Here is a 16,847-nt window from a genome sequence, read left to right as displayed (position 1 = left end):
AGTGAGATAGGGCCGATCTAGACTGCGCAAGTATATATTTCAAAAAGTCGAAACCATGAGTCTCATGCAAATATAGAAGGAACATGCGTCAGAAAAGGATTCAACTCACTAACGAGGGAATCAGTAGGATGGAAAAGCTGACTCAAGGAGCATTTGAGGAACTGGGTATTTATAGGTATTTCAGGCGGGTTTTGGGGAACATAGACTAAGACTTCTAGGTTGGATAGAAAATGGATTAACGTCCTGTAAGGCAATAAAACCGCAACCTTGAGGAGTATCTTCTCTATTAGACAACATTCTACAAATTAACCCCGAGTCTGAGCTTTCAATGAGTAGCTGACAATGAAGTCAAACCCAGGTGCGTTCTCCAGGAGAATGAAGTAATCCCGGCGGGCCTGGTAAACCATGCGTCATTGTCATGTTGGAAAAACACGCTGCTCCCCTTCTGCCTAATTTCCAGGTTTGGGGTGGTTTTCGACAGGACAGAGCTCATCTTTGTTCCTCTCACTCCCACCTTCCACCTCCTCTGCTGACATCTCTAACTAGTTTAGGGACACCTGGCTTCTCCCTTCACCCCCTGCCCCTCTCTGCCTCCTTCCTTCACCAGCCCACCCTGCCCCCAGAGCCGGAGCTGCAGGGAGGGGCTCGAGCCAGGCTTGCCCGAATTGAGACCCTGTTCTCCTAAACCTTTGGCCAGGCCTACCTGGCCCATGACAAGCAGGCTGACCACTGCTTAGCTGCTCCTAGGAGGCTGGGGGTGAGGAGGTCCTGGCCGGGGAGAGAAGAGGGCCATACTTTTTGAGTCCTAGGCAGAAAAGACTGTTTTTAAATATCGTCTTCTATGGGATACAGTGCTCCCTTCAGCCACCCTCTGTAACAAGATGTTCAGATCTAGTAAGTTTCCCCACTTTGAAAGGAAGCAGCATCATTAAGTTTCCTCTGTGTGTGAGGCTGGGTGTTTTATGTGAGCTATTTCACTGGGTCCTGGAAAGGGGAGTGATCCCCATTTTGTGGATGAAGAAACAGGCTGAGATCCCCTGGTTGGCGTGGGGAGGTCAGATGCCTAAGTTCTGTGTCAGACTCCAGGTGCAGTGGTCCTATGGGTGCTCCTGTGACACCCCGAGATCCCGCACCTCTCCTGCAGGGCTCTGCGGCCTCGGGCCCTGGGCAGCCCTGATTAGGGAGCAGGTAGGTGGGGCTGGAGCTCTCAGAAGTGAGCATGCCTTGATTTACACAAACCTCTCTCTATCCAGGATCTCTACGCTTTAGATCTGGAGCCCTACCGCTACTCAGGCGTGAACCTGACGGGATTCCGGATTCTCAACGTGGACAACCCACACGTCTCAGCCATTGTGGAGAAGTGGTCCATGGAGCGGCTGCAGGCGGCTCCCAAGGCCGAGTCTGGCCTGCTGGACGGAGTGATGATGGTATGACGGTTGGGCAGGGCGGCTTCCAGGGGCTCCCCACCTGCCTGCCTTCTTGCCTTCTCTCCTTCCTCTTTTCTCTTTCTTCTCTCCACCACTTCTCTTCTTGAGACCTTCCGTGTGTCAGCCAGACCCGAGGCTAGGAGTTGGGGACACAAACGTGAAACAGACACAGTTCCTCCCCAAGGGACCCCATCTGATGGGGATCCAGACCCGTAAGCAAAAGGTCATAGAAAACAGGAATAAGGCCCGGAGATGCTGGTCACAGAGGACCTCAGGCTGTGACACACAGATGTGAAGGCCGAGGAGGCAGGAAGAAGAAGGTGTGGTCAGGGCCTAGGTGGCAGAGATGGGGTGGGTGGGCAGGAGCAGGTCCGAGCTGCTCAGGGTGGTGCTCAGGGTGTCTGTAGAGCAGCAGAGTCAGCCAAGCCTGGCATTCCCCAGAGGCGGGGACAGTCACCTCCAGGACCTCCAGACCTGTTAGCTCACCAGGACATCATGTCCCGTGGCAGGGGAGGAGAAGGAAGACAGGGCAGGGTGGGCCGAGGACCAGAGGAGGGCCTGGGGAGCCGCTCTCAGGCAGGCCCTTCCCCGCAGACTGACGCAGCCTTGCTGTACGACGCTGTCCACATCGTGTCTGTGTGCTACCAGCGGGCGCCGCAGATGACCGTCAACTCCCTGCAATGCCATCGGCACAAGGCCTGGCGCTTTGGCGGCCGCTTCATGAACTTCATCAAGGAGGTGAGTGCTCCGCAGCCCCCACCGAGGTTGTCTCCCGTGGGCCGTGGGCCCTGCAGAGCCCCGGAGCGGTCTGGGAGTCAGGCACGACTGATTCTCACCCACGCCACCTCGAGCAAGTTGCCTCACGTCTCTGAGCCTCAGTTTCCTTGTGTGAAAATCGGCTCCATAGGACCAAGTTTACGGCATGATTGAGGGGCATGCATCCTGGGCCTGTGGTAAGTGCCCAGTAGGTGGTCAGCGTTGCCAGCAGGATACAGCACGGGCTTGAAAGTATAACAGAGGAGGGTGTTTGCTTCCTGGCTGTATGACCTTGGGTGAGCTGGAGAACCTTGCTGAGCCTCAGTCACCTCATCTGTGAAATGGGTTTATGAAGCATAACCTACCTTGTGGGCATGTGAGACGAAGTTAGACATTGCCTGGGAAGTGCTTAGTGCAGGAGGAGGGTCGTTACCTAAAAATCAGCCCCATAAACTAATCTTCACATCACGGGCCCACTGACCAACTTCCCAGCCAGCATCCCCACTAGGACCCACCTCTCCTGGCACCAGCTCTCCTGTGGAAAAACCCATCAATGGAGCTGATTCTAGAGAAACCAGGCAACACGGAACCTGTCCCACCTCCAAGACCATGGATCACACAGTGTGTATTTCAAAGACTTCTCCATCTGCCCCTGTCCTTATAAGCTTTGGATGGCGGGGCTTATTGTCCCCACTTTATGGATGGAGAAAGTTAAGGCCTGCACTTGCACCCTGGCTCCATCACAATTAGCTGCGTGACTTTGGGGGAGATGATTAACTCTTTGATCTCCAGTATGGTATAGTGAGTGCCTGCCTCAGTGTTGGGAAAACAGTGGAAAACTATGTGCAAAGCACTTAACCCAGGACGTGGCCAGAGTCAACTCCCAGCAGATGGTAGACAAAGAAAGTTCAGGAGGACAAGACCTAGACAGGGTTACCCTGGGCCAGAAGGAGTGACCACATCCAGAGCAACACCGAGGGCAGAGAGGAAGCCCCGTAGGAGGACTCCAGATAGAAAGGATAGATGAGCTCCCTGTAACAATCACAGCGGGCCAGAAAGGAAGCTGGCTGCCTTCTTCGGAGTGCACTCATTTATTCAATAGCGCTTTGTCACTGGCAGCTGGATTCCAGGCTCCGAGCTATGCCTTGGGGTCTCAGCAGGGCTAAAACAGACTCACCTGTGCACATGCAGAGCCCAGGGAGGGGGGCATTCATCAGGTCCCCGCACTGATGGAGACAATCTCATATGCAAAGGAAGGCAGCTCCACGAGAGAGAGCGAACCGCAGAGAAACGCCCCACCTTGGATAGGGGTCGAGGGAGGGCAGCTTCCTCTGACGTCCCGAGTTCAGAGTTCACCGTTGCTGCTTCCAGATGAGGCCAAGTACAGCTCCTCTCACGCAGTAGACTGACATTGGGAGGAGTATGGATAAGACAGGGCCTTTAGTGCACCACAACTGTGCCTTCGGATCTTGTCTCCACTTCTCCCCAGCTGTGTGGCTTCAGACAAGTTACAGGACATCTCTGGGTCAGTTTCCACACCCGGCAAACTCCACCTCATAGTTATTGTGGGGGATCAATTCAGTCCCTGGATACAGTTTCTTCACCCCTAGAAGGGACTCCAGTCCCAGATGTTTTGGTATAAGGACCTGATGATACCTTCTCGTCCAGCTTCTCATCCCTCAAAACTGCACAGGACATCCCACTGTCCAATGCCCTGAGCAGGGCCCTGACTGGGCGATCAACGGCTTGCTCTCAGGGAACTCTGAGACCTGACGTTCAGCCCCCTGTACCCCCTTCCCCAGCAGGCTTCTGCTGAGCAGCCCCAAGGCCACAGTGAGGGTCTCACAGCCCAGGCTACAACCTGGTCCTATTGCTCCTCTGACTCAATCAGGAGATTTAGGAGCCCTAGGAGCCAGACAAAAGTGGCTTGGAAGCATCACCACTTTTTAACTGCATGACCTCAGACAAGCTACTGACCTCAGACAAGCTACTGAAGCTTTCTGTGCCTCAGGGTCCTCCTCTGTCTAGTGGAGATAAAAATAGCACCTTATCGTCAGGTTGTTCTGAGGACGGGTGAGTTAAGGCACGTGTGTCGCACCGAGGACAGTGCCTGGCTCAAAGCAGGTGCTGAACAGGTTGGCTGCCATCACTGTTACTTCCATGATCGCCACTGTTATCCCTGTGCCTTCCTGTTTGCTGATGGGGTTCCACTAGCAGGTCTCCAGGCCACATTGTTTCAGGGACACCCACCTGTTCACACTTCGCCCCTTGCCCCTTGGAAATCTTGAGGCTCAACCGTGAGACCCTGAGGGGAGCAGATTCACCACTGCCTACCATAGAAAGGGGAGCTCCATTCTTCTTCCCAGGGTCAACTGGCCTGGGGTGGCATGTCTGGCCCCAGGCCCAGTGACTGACCCTCATTGCTCACACTCCCTTACAGAGCGCTCTCAGAAACATTCATCCTGCCTCATTTTAGGGCCGTGAACATAGCCAAGGCCCAGGGTAACCCCATGGGGCCTGTGGTCCCACAGCTGGCCACAACCAAAGCTCAGATGCCCGCCCCAGCCCAGCACCATCCTCCCTCAGACCACTCCCAACTTGCCCATCTCCCCATCTGATTGCGTGACACTAAATCATTTTAAAGACTTGGCATTTCCAAGAGGAGCTGGAAAATACCAGGCCGGAGTTCAGAGCATGTGAAGCATCTTTCATTTAGCAAGTCCTGAGCAGTGGCTAGTGGGGGCGGGCAGTGCAGGAAATGTCACAGGGAAGAGCCACCTGCACTCCCTGGCCTGCCCTGCCCACCCGCCCACAGACAGGCGGTGCACCTGCCGGCATTTCATTCCTCAGTAGCTGACAGGCAGGAAGGCTTCCCTCACAGTGCGGGTTTGAAGGCACCTGCTGTGATTTCCCCTGGGGGCCAAGAGATAGCCTGAGGGTGTGGGGCCGCAGAGGAGAAAAGGCCGAGGGACTGGGGAGCCAGCCTGAGGGAAGCTGAGCTTCCCTGTGAAGTCATAAATAGTGGCTTTTACCTTCTCTGATGCATCTTTTAATCTCTGTTCCTGACCCTCGGCCCTCAGCTCCCTGGGCACCATGTAAACTCTCCCGACTCCACCTTGGGTGCCTCGACCCCAGGCCTTTCAGTGCTGCTACTGCACTGAATCTGTCCTGTCCCGCCCCAAGTATCCCACCCCTGCATCGTTCAGTCCCTCTTTGAGCCTCATCTGTGCACATCTGTAAAATGGGGGCAATGCTGATGCCCACCTTGCAGGATCGCAGTGAGAAATGAATGAGCTCTCGTGGGGAAGGATAATAGCCCTCTGCAACCAACTGTCTACTGGAGCCTCGGGCCTGGGCCCAAGTCCTCTCTTTGCAGCCTAGGGCCAGCCCATGGAGCTGCACAGATGAAACCACGAAGGAGAAGTGATCATCTCTGCCACACCCTTCGATTATATATGCAGGCACTGTGCTCAGCACTCTGTGCGTTTTTATACCTGTGAAGTAGGTAGTTTCGCTCTTCCTGAAGCTCAGAGTGGTTGCATTGTTTGTGCAGAGACCACTTTCTAACCACTTTGGTTTCATAGCCTCCCCCCGCTCCAAAGCACTCCCCCACTGCCTGAGTTTGTATACTACCCATTTGCCTATAAAAGTATCTTAGAGCTGCCCATGTGCTTGGAGATGTCTAAGGGTTTTCCTCTGGGATTTGTCAATAAAACTCCAGGGAACTGTGGACCTATGACCTTGTGGATTGAACTGTGAGTGTATGTGTGGGTGCTTGCGGGGGCATTCTGCAGGGAGAGGCTGTGGAGCCCAATTCAGAATCTGCACGGGGGTATGGCTCGGAGTGGTTAGGAACCCAGGGCAGCAAAGCAAGGACTTGGAGCCAGGCTTCCACTGCTCAGACCTTCCACCGCCCCGTGCCTCTTCTCCAGATACCTCTCTCTGGCCCAGTCTGACTGTGTGCGTTCCCAGATTTTCTCCCCTTCCATTACTCCCAAGCCCACATTTGTTCCCAAAGACTTCAGGATGTGTGGAGCTTGGCCTTCCTCCGATACAGAAACCTCGGGTATTTAACTGCCTACCAGCTGCCACCCCAAGTTCTTGTAGGAGGGAAACAGGTCCAGACTGAGGTGTGGGGCCCTGTGATCCCAGGTTCTAGCTTGGCTCTGCCTCTTGTTCACTCTGTGTGCTTGGGCGGCCCATGGCCCCCTCGAGACCGGCTTCCTTATCTATAAAGTGGGAACCATGATCCTTGCGTGGCCACCTCCCACGGCTGTGATGGAGGTTGCGCGGCATGAACCATGTGAAAGGACCATGTAGGCTCAATGCTCTCAGCCTGCAGGAAATATGTTATCTAGAATCAAGTCAGCAAGCTTTCTCTGTAAAGGGGCACATAGAAAATAGTTTAGGTTTCACAGGGCACACAGTCTCTGCTACAACCAGTCACCTCCCCAGTTGCAGCGCGAAAGCAATATCTAAACACAGACGCATGGCTATGAGCTAATAAGCCATTTAGAGAAGCAGCCAGGGGCCGGGCTGACCCTGTAGCCATAGTATGGCAACCTCTAATATAGAAGACGGAGCTTTTCGGCTGGGTGCGGTGGCTCCCGCCTGTAATCCCAGCACTTTGGGAGGCCCAGGTGGGCAGATCACAAGGTCAGGAGTTCAAGACCAGCCTGACCAACATGGAAAATCCCTGTCTCTACTAAAAATAAAAAAATTAGCTGGACATGGTGGCACATGCCTGTAATCCCAGCTACATAGGAGGCTGAGGCAGGAGAATCCCTTGAACCCAATAGGCAGAGATTGCATCACTGCACTCCAGCCTGGGTGACCGAGCTAGACTTCATCTCAAATTTTAAAAAGATGGAGCTTTTCTCAGTTTAGGTCTGCCCCAACCTCTGCCTCCCTCTCTCTGTGTTGGCAATGCTAATGACGATACACAAAAACAAAAGCTACCACTTACTCAAGGTTCATGTTGCGCCAGGGACTGTTCTCAGTATTTTACGTGACTTACTTCATTTCACCCTTAGAGCATTTGGTAAGATGGACACAATGATTAGTTCCATTTTACAGATGAGGAAACTGAGGCAGAGGGGTAAAAAATACCCAAAGTCACACGGCTAATTGTGGCTGGGATCAGCATTCGGACCCTGGAGTTCTTAACCACAGCATACATACAGCTGAGGAAACTGAGGCAGGGGGGTAAGAAATACCCAAGGTCACATGGCTAATTGTGGTTGGACCCAGCATTCAGACCCCAGAGTTCTTAACCACAACATGCATGGAGGTGGGAGTGATTTCAGTCTCCCCGGCCTTTCAGGGGGCTATGCCAAGACCACCTTGGCCCTTTGGCTTTTCTGCCTCTTGACAGGCAGTGCCTGCCGCGCCCCTCCCCGACTGCCTCCCTGCCCCTCTCCCAGGACATGACATGGGCTCCCCCTTCCCATGACTTCAGGGCGGGGGCTCATTTGAGCGCATCCAAGAGCCATGTTGTACATGAGAAGGTGAAAATGTAAAGCTGGCTAAAGAGCATAATAGAATTTATGGAAATCGCTGGCTCGCACCGCAGCCCGAGCAATGATGGAGGTGATTATTAATTAATCATGGTCTTGGGGGAACAGTATCAGTGCAAGGAGTAATTAAAATGAAGCATTGTACAGTTGTACCGAATGATGATTTATGAGCCCGAGGAATTACCGCTCTGCCCTCTCCCCTCCGCAGGCTCAGTGGGAAGGATTAACTGGACGAATTGTTTTCAACAAAACTAGTGGCTTGCGGACGGATTTTGATCTGGACATCATCAGCCTGAAAGAGGATGGCCTGGAGAAGGTGCGTGGGCTCAGGAGAGGGAGGGCAGGCGAAGGAGCAGGGTCCTCTTAAGTCTCCTAGGGCAGACCCCAGGCAGAGGCCCAGAGGCAAGGGGCGAGACACAGTCCAGCGGCCCCTCAGGGACTGACTCCTTGTGGTGTAGCTTGTGCCTCCTGGGGGGCCATCAGAGAACAGGAAGGCCTGGACTGGAGGTCACACAGCTCCAGAAGCCGGTGGCCTGGCCGCAGCAGACACCCCACACTGTCACTCTGTGAGTAAGGACCCTCGGGGATGCCTAACTTGGAAGCATAACAAAAGGCCGATGGGGCGGATGGACTGTCTCTGAGTCCCTGCAGGGCTGCCATGGAGCAGAAGGACAGACATGTCCTTGGGTAAAAATTTAAGAAAACAAAACACCTTTCTAACCAGCAGGGAGTGTGGTAGTGAGCTCACTGTCACTGGGGACATTTAAGCAAAGATAGAGCAGGTGCTTGTCTGGGAGACTGAAGGTGATTCTCACCCTTGGAAAGAGGGTGAAGCACATGGATTCTGAGCTCCTTCGCTCTGGGCTTCTAAGGTCTCTGCAATTCCAGACTTTGGAGCAGGAAAGCAGGCCTGCCTGGGGCTGGGGCCTCCCATCTGGCTAACATAGAAATGTTTTAATGAGGCCAATTCCAGTCCCTAGGAGTCTTCAGCACATTCTATCAATGTCAGGCTGCTGGGCCGGGGGGAGATTTAACACGAGCCCTCAATTCGCAGCATCCCCTGGGACCTGGATTCTGGACGGCTCGACCACACTCTGTCCCCGACACATTGGTCCCTGGGAGCCAGAAGGGCACCTCCCCAACCCTGCAAGTTACTGTGGATGAAATGTAGGGAGCAGAAGCCAGCCGAGGGGAGGGGCCACGTCAGATGCCTCTGCACCTCAGGACTCTGATTTCTGTCCTCTCCACCCCACATTGCCCTGGTTCAAGCCTTTCTGGTCGCCGCCCTGGTTCTTGGGCTCTCCAGCCATTCAGTGCGCACACAGATGAGGCTTCCCCAAGCACAGCTCTGCCCTGCTCTGAAACTGCCCATGGCTCCCACGTACCAAGTCATTGAACTGCAGCCCCCGACCCAGGCCTGCAAGGCTCTTCACTCAATGCACCAACTGGCCTCTCTGGGCCTCGTTTCCACATCTTCCTGAAACATACCCCATGGTCTCATCACGCTCCCTCCCTCCTGGACCTCCAGGCCAACACCCACACAATTGCCCTGGTTGCAGGATGTAGCCTCTGTCCATCAGGCAAGGGACTGGCTCTGCCTGGTTCATTGCTGTCCTCCTTGTACCTGTGACCACAGTGACTCCAATCACTCCCGACTTTTCCACCAACTCATGGGAGCCGCCATGGGAGGAGGTGGCTGGGGAAGCCTCCCTATTACTCTGTAATTATTTCATGCCGCATACAGCATCAGTCCTTAATGACAGGGGCTGTGACCTCCCCTCCTAAGATCATCGGGGTCCGTTTGCTCAACCCTATGCAGACGATGAGTTCTCATCAAGCGATCTCCCAGCTTCTATTGAAGCTCCGGCAGTGGTGGAGAGCACCTTCCTCCTCTGGCAGGGCTCTAGTGAGTACAGTATTCACTCAAGTCACGGTCCCATGCTTGCTCCCTGAGCTACCCATCTCCAGGGATAGCCGAAAATTCTAGGGAGAACAATTAGGTGGCACATATGCCACCACTTCCCGCTCCATGCCATAAAAGGCATCAGTAATCCATCATTCGAGTACTCTTTCCATCTGAGCCCACCTGCAACCTCCTTCTCCAAATAGCCCTCCAGGCAGCTGGTACAAATTGGCCAAAGATAATACTCCAGAAAAACTCTATTATCCCTGGACAGAGGTTAGCCTGCCAAAGGCACTCACCAGAAGCCCTGGGTCACAGCCACCTGGATTGTGAGCACAGAGCCTCTGCAGGCTGGGTCCTCCTCAGTCCTCACTGGTCTCACATCCCCATGGCACCTGGTATCTGACAGGGCTTGCAGTCGGAGCTGGGGAGCTGCTTGCTGGAGTGAGGGTTTGTGCTGTTCATGCGGCCTCTGAGCAGATGTTTGCCGAACACCTTCTTCACCCAGGTGCTCTGCTAGGCACACTCAAGCTGAGCTTGGCTCTGAGCTCAGTCCACTTAAGAGAAGAGCCTCTTCGATGCCGTCTGCCTGTCTCCTCTCCTCGTGGCCCTGGGTGGTCTACACAGGCAGGGATCCCGCCCTGAGAGGATGCTGAGCTCCCAAACACAGCCAGTCTGCCTCTCGTATTATCACTTCTGTTTGCTAAGCCGGGTCATAGCTGATCCAGCCAGCTCCAGCCGGTGGCTTTGGGAGGATTAAGGCAGAATTACCCAAGCATAATTACATGTCTCTCTGCTATCTGCTCTGCACAGCTCTCTTAATGGGATGTTTGCATTCAGCCTCTCTGTTTAATTGATTAAGTGTCCTGAGTACCCCCCGGCTGGGCCAAGGACAGAGTGGGCATGCAGAAGCCTTCCTTGAGTGAGAGGAGCTGACAGCAGGCAGAGCTGGCCAGAGCGGGGTCAAAAAGGATCTTCAGGAGGCCTAGGGCTTTGGCATGATTCTAAGCCTGACCTCTCCTTCTCTACTTCTAGCCTCAGAGCCAACATCCACAAGAACGCTGTAGGGAGAATTATGCCGCCTTGGTCAGGGTGTCTGCCAGTTTTAAATGTTAAACCACAAAACAAACAACTGCCTTCAAACCCAGCAGCATCCCCGCCTGAGGTCCATGCCCTCCTTGTGCCGCCATCCCAAAACAGCCACAAAGACCGGCTGCCTGTTCCAGACTGCCCTCCCACACATGGCACATCCATTACCCTTTACTAGGTCCACAGATGTTTAGTGAACATCTCCCTTGTTCCAGCACCTATCCTAGGCTTTAGGAGGAGTCTACACCCAGGAGCTGGCACTGGGGCTGAGACCCAATACATGAGCAGCTGGGTGCCCTGGGTCTCCCAAGGAGCCGTCCCAGGGCAGGGCCTGGCACTGACCATGGACCCGTGATTCCCTCCAGCCCCTGCTTGGCATCTGCTCAGCCCTGAGACGCCTGGGGCTGCCTTCTCATTTGCTGTCTCTCTCCGCATTTTCCCCTTCAGCTGTGATGGGCTTGCCAGCAAGGGAGGTGGCAGAATTCAGGGATTCAGCAATTTGGGATCCTCTTCGGGAGAGGAGGGAGAGCAGCAGGGATGCTGTCAGAACAGTGACCTGGAAACGCAATGGCAGTGGTGATGATGACGATGACCGTGACAATGAGGCTGATGGTGAAGGGGAATGAGATGAAGGTCTTGTCGATATGGAGGAAGGATGGGTAGACCAAGGACTCAGCACCCTGTTTTCTGTCTGTCCGTACTTCCAGGTTGGGGTGTGGAGTCCTGCAGATGGGCTCAACATCACGGAGGTTGCCAAAGGCCGAGGCCCTAATGTCACCGACTCTCTGACAAACAGGTCACTCATCGTCACCACAGTGCTGGTAAGAGCCTGCAGCCCCCGCAGGAAGGACTGTCCAACCTGGGGGTGGGTGGTCGTTTGGGCTGGAGAGTCTCCTCTATAGGTCACCCTATACCTGGCCCTTTCCAAGATGCTCAGAAGGGGCTTGTTCTCACTCATGCGCCCCCAGAGGCAGCTGAACCAGGCCATGCTGGGTGGTCTCAGGTCCTCCACCCAGAACCTGGAGGCTGCAGGTAGGTGGAGACATTTAGGGTCAGTAGGAAGCTCTTAGAGAGGAACTGGAGCGCAGCAGCACTGCTCACTGCCATGGGCAGAAGCCGCTGCGTTTTTGCGTCTCACTTCCACCCACTCCCTAAATCCTTGATGTCTGAGTAGGAACCATGCTGGAGGTGGAATTAAGGGGGTTTGACTGCCCATTGCAACCTGAGTAAAGACCCACCTCTCCCAGCCCAGATCCCAGACAAAAGCCTTTCCCACAACTGCCCCCAGCTGTGGTGGGTGCTGTGGCCACACCATGAGAGCCTAGCGGGTGCTGGGAGCCCGTACACACGCCACATTCTACAGTGCCCTTCCTGAGAGCCGTCAGCACCACCACACCCCGGCCTGGAATCACACCCCATCTTCTCTCCATTCCCCAGCCGAATAGCTTTGCCTTCTCCTGACCCATTTCAACCCAAAAAGTGACTCTGGGGGCCTCCCACGGGCTCTCTGCACCTTTGAGCTCACATGTGGGCAGAACGGACCCAGGCCACTGGCCTCCTTGTGCTGCCGGTGCTGTACCCACTCCACGTACACCCGTCCCTCCTGGAAGGCCTCGGGGGTCCAGAGACTCAGGACAGATCCTCTGAGGGATGCAGTCCTGCTTTTGGGGGCCCAAGCCAGGCCATCCTGGGGAGAGACAGTCCAGTCACAGGCTGTTGAATGCTGACGGAAGACCCTTTGAGGACAGTGCTGGCTCTAGTCAGCTGCTACGTACAATAAACCACGTGCTGGGGTCAGCCCTCTACACAAAAGGGAGCTCAACCTGTTTTGGATATAGTGAGGCTGCCTCAGAGCAGAACCCGGGACAGGCTGGTCACCCTATACCTGGCCCTTTCCACAGTGCTCAGACGGGGCTTATTCTCACCCATGTGCCCCCAGAGGCAACTGAACCAGGCCCTGCTGTGTGGTTTGGGATGATTCACCGCATATGTGCTTGGTGGCTGGGCAGCGGATGTCATGGAACAGGAAGGGAAGTCATGGGGAAAAAGCCATTCTTCCGGGAAGCCCAGTGAGTGGCAGATACCAGGCGTCTTGTCAGCATCCAGAGAGAAAGGTTAGCCTGCGAGTCTCACTATCGGCCCCTCGGGGTTAGGACAATTGAGAGGATCTGAGCCGAAGATGATGGAGATCTCACAGCGGCTCCCGACAAGCTACCGACAGAGCCTGAAGAGGTGGTCTCGGGGTACACCTATCCCCTCTTTGGGGCGAGATCTCTACTAGTATCTTCCCTAAAACCACATATCCTGCTGGTCTTTATCGATCAAATTTTTGATAACTAAACAAATATAAAAATCAGTCTGCTAAAACCAATAAGCAAAAATGTGTTAAGAGGAATGGGGTTTGTAATGTAAAAATGTAAAGGATGAAAATAAAAAACAAAAGCAAAGGGATTAGGGTGCAGACTAATGTGCAATTAATGGGATATCGATGTGGATAAAAATAGAAAAGATAAAGGAGAGTTAAAAAGAGAACAAAATAAAAAGGTTAGATGGGAAATAATAAAGAGAAAATGAAGATAAGGAATGAGATAAAAAGGAAAGATAGTAAGAAAGATGAAAAATTAAATAATTTATAGCTCTGACTAGACAAGGTAAAAAATGTAACACCCAAATGTCAGAAAGCGAAAGGATAAAAGTGCGACAAAGCTGAAATATAAAAGGGTAAAAATAAAATAATAAAAAGGTGGTAAAAGATTAAAAGCAGAGCTGCATAAAATGTGAGATATAAATAAAACACTTTTCACAAAGCAAGATTAGAAAAAGGTAAAACTAGGATGATTTAAGAGATTAAGAAGAGAGATGATTAAATGAGCTAAGGTGATTCAGTCACAAAACAATACTCTGAACAGCAAGCTAAAGATTATATACCGAAGGATACAAAATATAGGCACCTGGAAAGACCACAGGGTTACATTTTATTAAAATAGCAGCCGCCTGATTTCAAGGGCATAAAACCCTTCTGCAGAGGCACAGGGGAGTTTTGCTACATAAACAGAGGCAGAATCCAGGAGACACCCCCACGCCTTTGACCTGTGAGTGCTCACAGCTTCTCTGTCAGTACCTGCAGCTTCTTGGAAGGTCTCCTACCTTCTGTGCTCACTGATTCCCCGGAAGTTGCATTCCCAGCATCCTACTGGTTCCTAGACACGCCAGGGATAGGAAGGGAGAAAACCCCTCTTGGCCCATAGCCTGGTCACAGCTCCATCTGTCCCACAGCGTCTCAGCTGCAAGGCATCTGGGCAGACACAAGCCCAGCAGCTCTTTGGGACATGCAGTGCGAGCAGGACGTGGTGAAAGAACCGTTTGATGACCAATAACACAGACCTTTGGGATGGAGTCCTGGCTTTGCTGTCGATTTGCCATTTGAGCCTGAGAAATTGGTTGCCCGCCCTGTGCCTCAGTTTCTCCATCTGAAAAAGGAAGGTGATGATAACCGTACCTACTTCATAGAGTTCAGAGAACGAATGATTAATTAAGTGGCACAGAGTGCTGTCTAAGTGACAGCTGCTTTTGTTATTCATTATTATTGATTACAAATCCAGTCCCCAGTGAGCTCAGCTTTAATACAGCTGGCAGAGTGAGAGATCTGGAGAAAAACTCCACTTCTGTCCACAGGCAGAGCCCTGAACTTCACCAAAGACTGACCCCTGCCCAGGGCCACAGAGGTGGTCTCTAGCACAGGGTGTTATGTTACAAACTTAATTTGCATTTGAAGGCCTTTCCGGTTCGTGGCCATTCCTTGGCTCACCATAGTCCCGCACTCTGCCCCCCAGCCCTCCCCATTTGTTTACACAAAACTGCTTATAGTTTTGTTTCCCAGCTGGTCCTTGCATTAGGGTTTGCTGCCCTACGGGTCCCTCGAAGCTCTAGTCTCCTACTGAGATACAGAACCCCAGATCAACCCCCACCTCATTCCCTCCCTTTCCATGGTCTCAGCTCCTGAAGCAGATATTCCATCACCCTTGAATGGGGCCACTGACCATCTTAACCCCATCGTGTAATATCAAATACGCACTTGGCCTGGAAGTTCCTGATGATTCAGCTCTTTCCAGCTGCACTGCCCAGAGATCACTGGAGGGTGAGCTGTGCTTCTCCCTGTGGGGCAGTGAGAGAAGCCTTCCCTTCCCTGGAGGCAGGAGAGTGGAGAGAATGACCTCTGGAGCATCCCTAATGGGGACAGAGGATGTGACACAGTCTTTACATGGGCCTCCAAGAAAGTCTGCCTAGCCGAAAGTGTCTTCAGAGTCTCCTGGGAGAGAGATGCTCTCTCCCGTGCAAGGACTGGCCTAGGGCCTCCTGAAACTAGAGCTGCTCCAGATGCTCCAGAGAATGTTCCCAAAAGGCTCAGCGCGGTCTGCACGTCTTGGAGCCCTAGGGGATGCCCTCAGGCTGGGGCTCTCTGGGACAGCTACGAGGTGACAAAGAATGGCCCAGCCTGGCCCAGCCCCAGCCTCTGAAAATACAGCCCCATGCTTGGCAGCCTGAATGCAGGGCCAGCTCCTCCTGCTGAGAGCATAGCCCCGGCCTGTCTGGGAGGATGTTGTCAGGGCAACAGCACTTTGAGTGACAGGCAGGTCCCAAGGTACCAGTACACAGCATCAAACTGCTCTGCGTCTAGAAAACAGGGCCTCGGTCCAAGACCCCTGATGAGGGGCTTTCTCCTCCCCTTTCTTCCCCAGGAGTCTGGTGTGGCTGAAAGCTGCAGCTCTGTGTGAGCTGCCCCCAAACCTACGTGCTATTCTCCCCTCTCCTGAACCCCCAGGGTTATGTGCTAAAGATGTCTTACCCTGGACAGAAAGATGGACAGATCCCTGGCACTGCCCTTTCTGGCCCCTCAGAGCCACTGGCAGCCTTTCCGATTCCTGAGATCGAAACAGCAGCGGCAGGAGCCTGGATGCCTGCCCTCCCCCGCCCTCTCCCTGCCCAGCCGCAGCCTCTGTTCTGGTTCTGCTCTTCCACAAGCTCATGAAAAATTCATCTGCCCAAACCTCAGCTCACACACTGAGAAAATACACCCGTCCCACTCCTGGGGGCCCAGCTTTTGAAGGTTCAGGATTCGTTTGGCTGCCGATGTGAGCCATGGTGTGGGCACACATGTGGGTATGTGAGTGGGTGTGGGACCAGCTACACACGGGTGTCTAGATACTCACTGAGGGGTGAATCTGTGTCGTGTGCACATCGTGACCCACATAGGCTCAACTGCCAGGCAGGCCCGACACTCAGCACCCAGCAGCAGGAGAGGGGGAAAAGCACCACTCAGTACCCAGCAGCACGAGGGCTAGAATGTGGGCTGGGAGAACTATCCCAGGCTGGGACCCATCGTAGGCCCCTCCTGCTGGGAAAACAGCCCTCCTGATACTGTGTGCTGCTTCTAACTGGCCAAACCCAAGGCCTCAGGTCCAGGGTTCTCGGCCTCTGTGTCTGAGAAGGGCTGGGCAGACAGGACATCTGAAAACGTGGTGCATTTGTGCCAAGGACCTGGTGTATATTTGTGTGTGCATGTGTGGCTATAGGCTGATATTGCCTAAGTTAGAAGGGAGCTTGAGAATGCAGATATTAGGTAGCTAACCCCTGGATCCTTCCTGACTTGGGGATAACCCCCAAGACTCCCTCTTCCAACTCCATGGGTCCCGTCATTGGGAGAGGATTAGCACTAGGCTTGACTTTCACGCTGGGGTAAGTGATCGGAGAGAAACTGGACAAAGAGCCCCGGCAACGGAAAGTCAGAAATGGTTATTTTTCTGGACCCCTGTTTTCTGTGACTTGTTGAAGAGAAATATTACCCCTGTTCCTACGGCTGTTCTCCCAGAGCAATAGGAGAGCGTGAAGTTATGAAATTGAGGGCACCTTCACTGAGCAATCGATTAGCAGCTGAGAGAGCTTGTGAATTGGCTGTCTGGACATTTCCAGTAATAAATTGTGAAATAGTCCATGAATAAGTAGTTGGCGGAGTTCAGAATTACCCCCTAGGAAATGTTGCAGGTCTAGAGACACATTACTAAGGCGAGCACCATTTTAATGCTCTGGGCTTTGGCTGTTAAATATGTATGCCATCCGCAAAGCACTTCCCAAAATTAATGGCATTTTACAGCTGCT

At 53.3% G+C, this 16,847-nt stretch overlaps 1 protein-coding gene across 1 annotated transcript in view; it reads left to right on the top strand.

Moving 5' to 3' along the window:
- GRIK3 (glutamate ionotropic receptor kainate type subunit 3) overlaps positions 1 to 16,847 on the top strand; it is a 236,410-nt gene that overhangs the window by 170,248 nt on the left and 49,315 nt on the right. The window contains exons 6-9 of the mRNA XM_003937493.4: positions 1,254 to 1,427; positions 2,022 to 2,165; positions 7,908 to 8,015; positions 11,399 to 11,512. Of these exons, the coding sequence (XP_003937542.1) occupies positions 1,254 to 1,427; positions 2,022 to 2,165; positions 7,908 to 8,015; positions 11,399 to 11,512 (540 nt within the window). The remainder of the gene's footprint in view (positions 1 to 1,253; positions 1,428 to 2,021; positions 2,166 to 7,907; positions 8,016 to 11,398; positions 11,513 to 16,847) is intronic.

Source organism: Saimiri boliviensis, chromosome 11 (genome assembly GCF_048565385.1).
Source record: "Saimiri boliviensis isolate mSaiBol1 chromosome 11, mSaiBol1.pri, whole genome shotgun sequence".
Classification (NCBI taxonomy): Eukaryota; Metazoa; Chordata; class Mammalia; order Primates; family Cebidae; genus Saimiri; species Saimiri boliviensis.
Note: the sequence above shows the minus strand (reverse complement) of the source record. Positions and strands in the feature narration are given on the sequence as shown.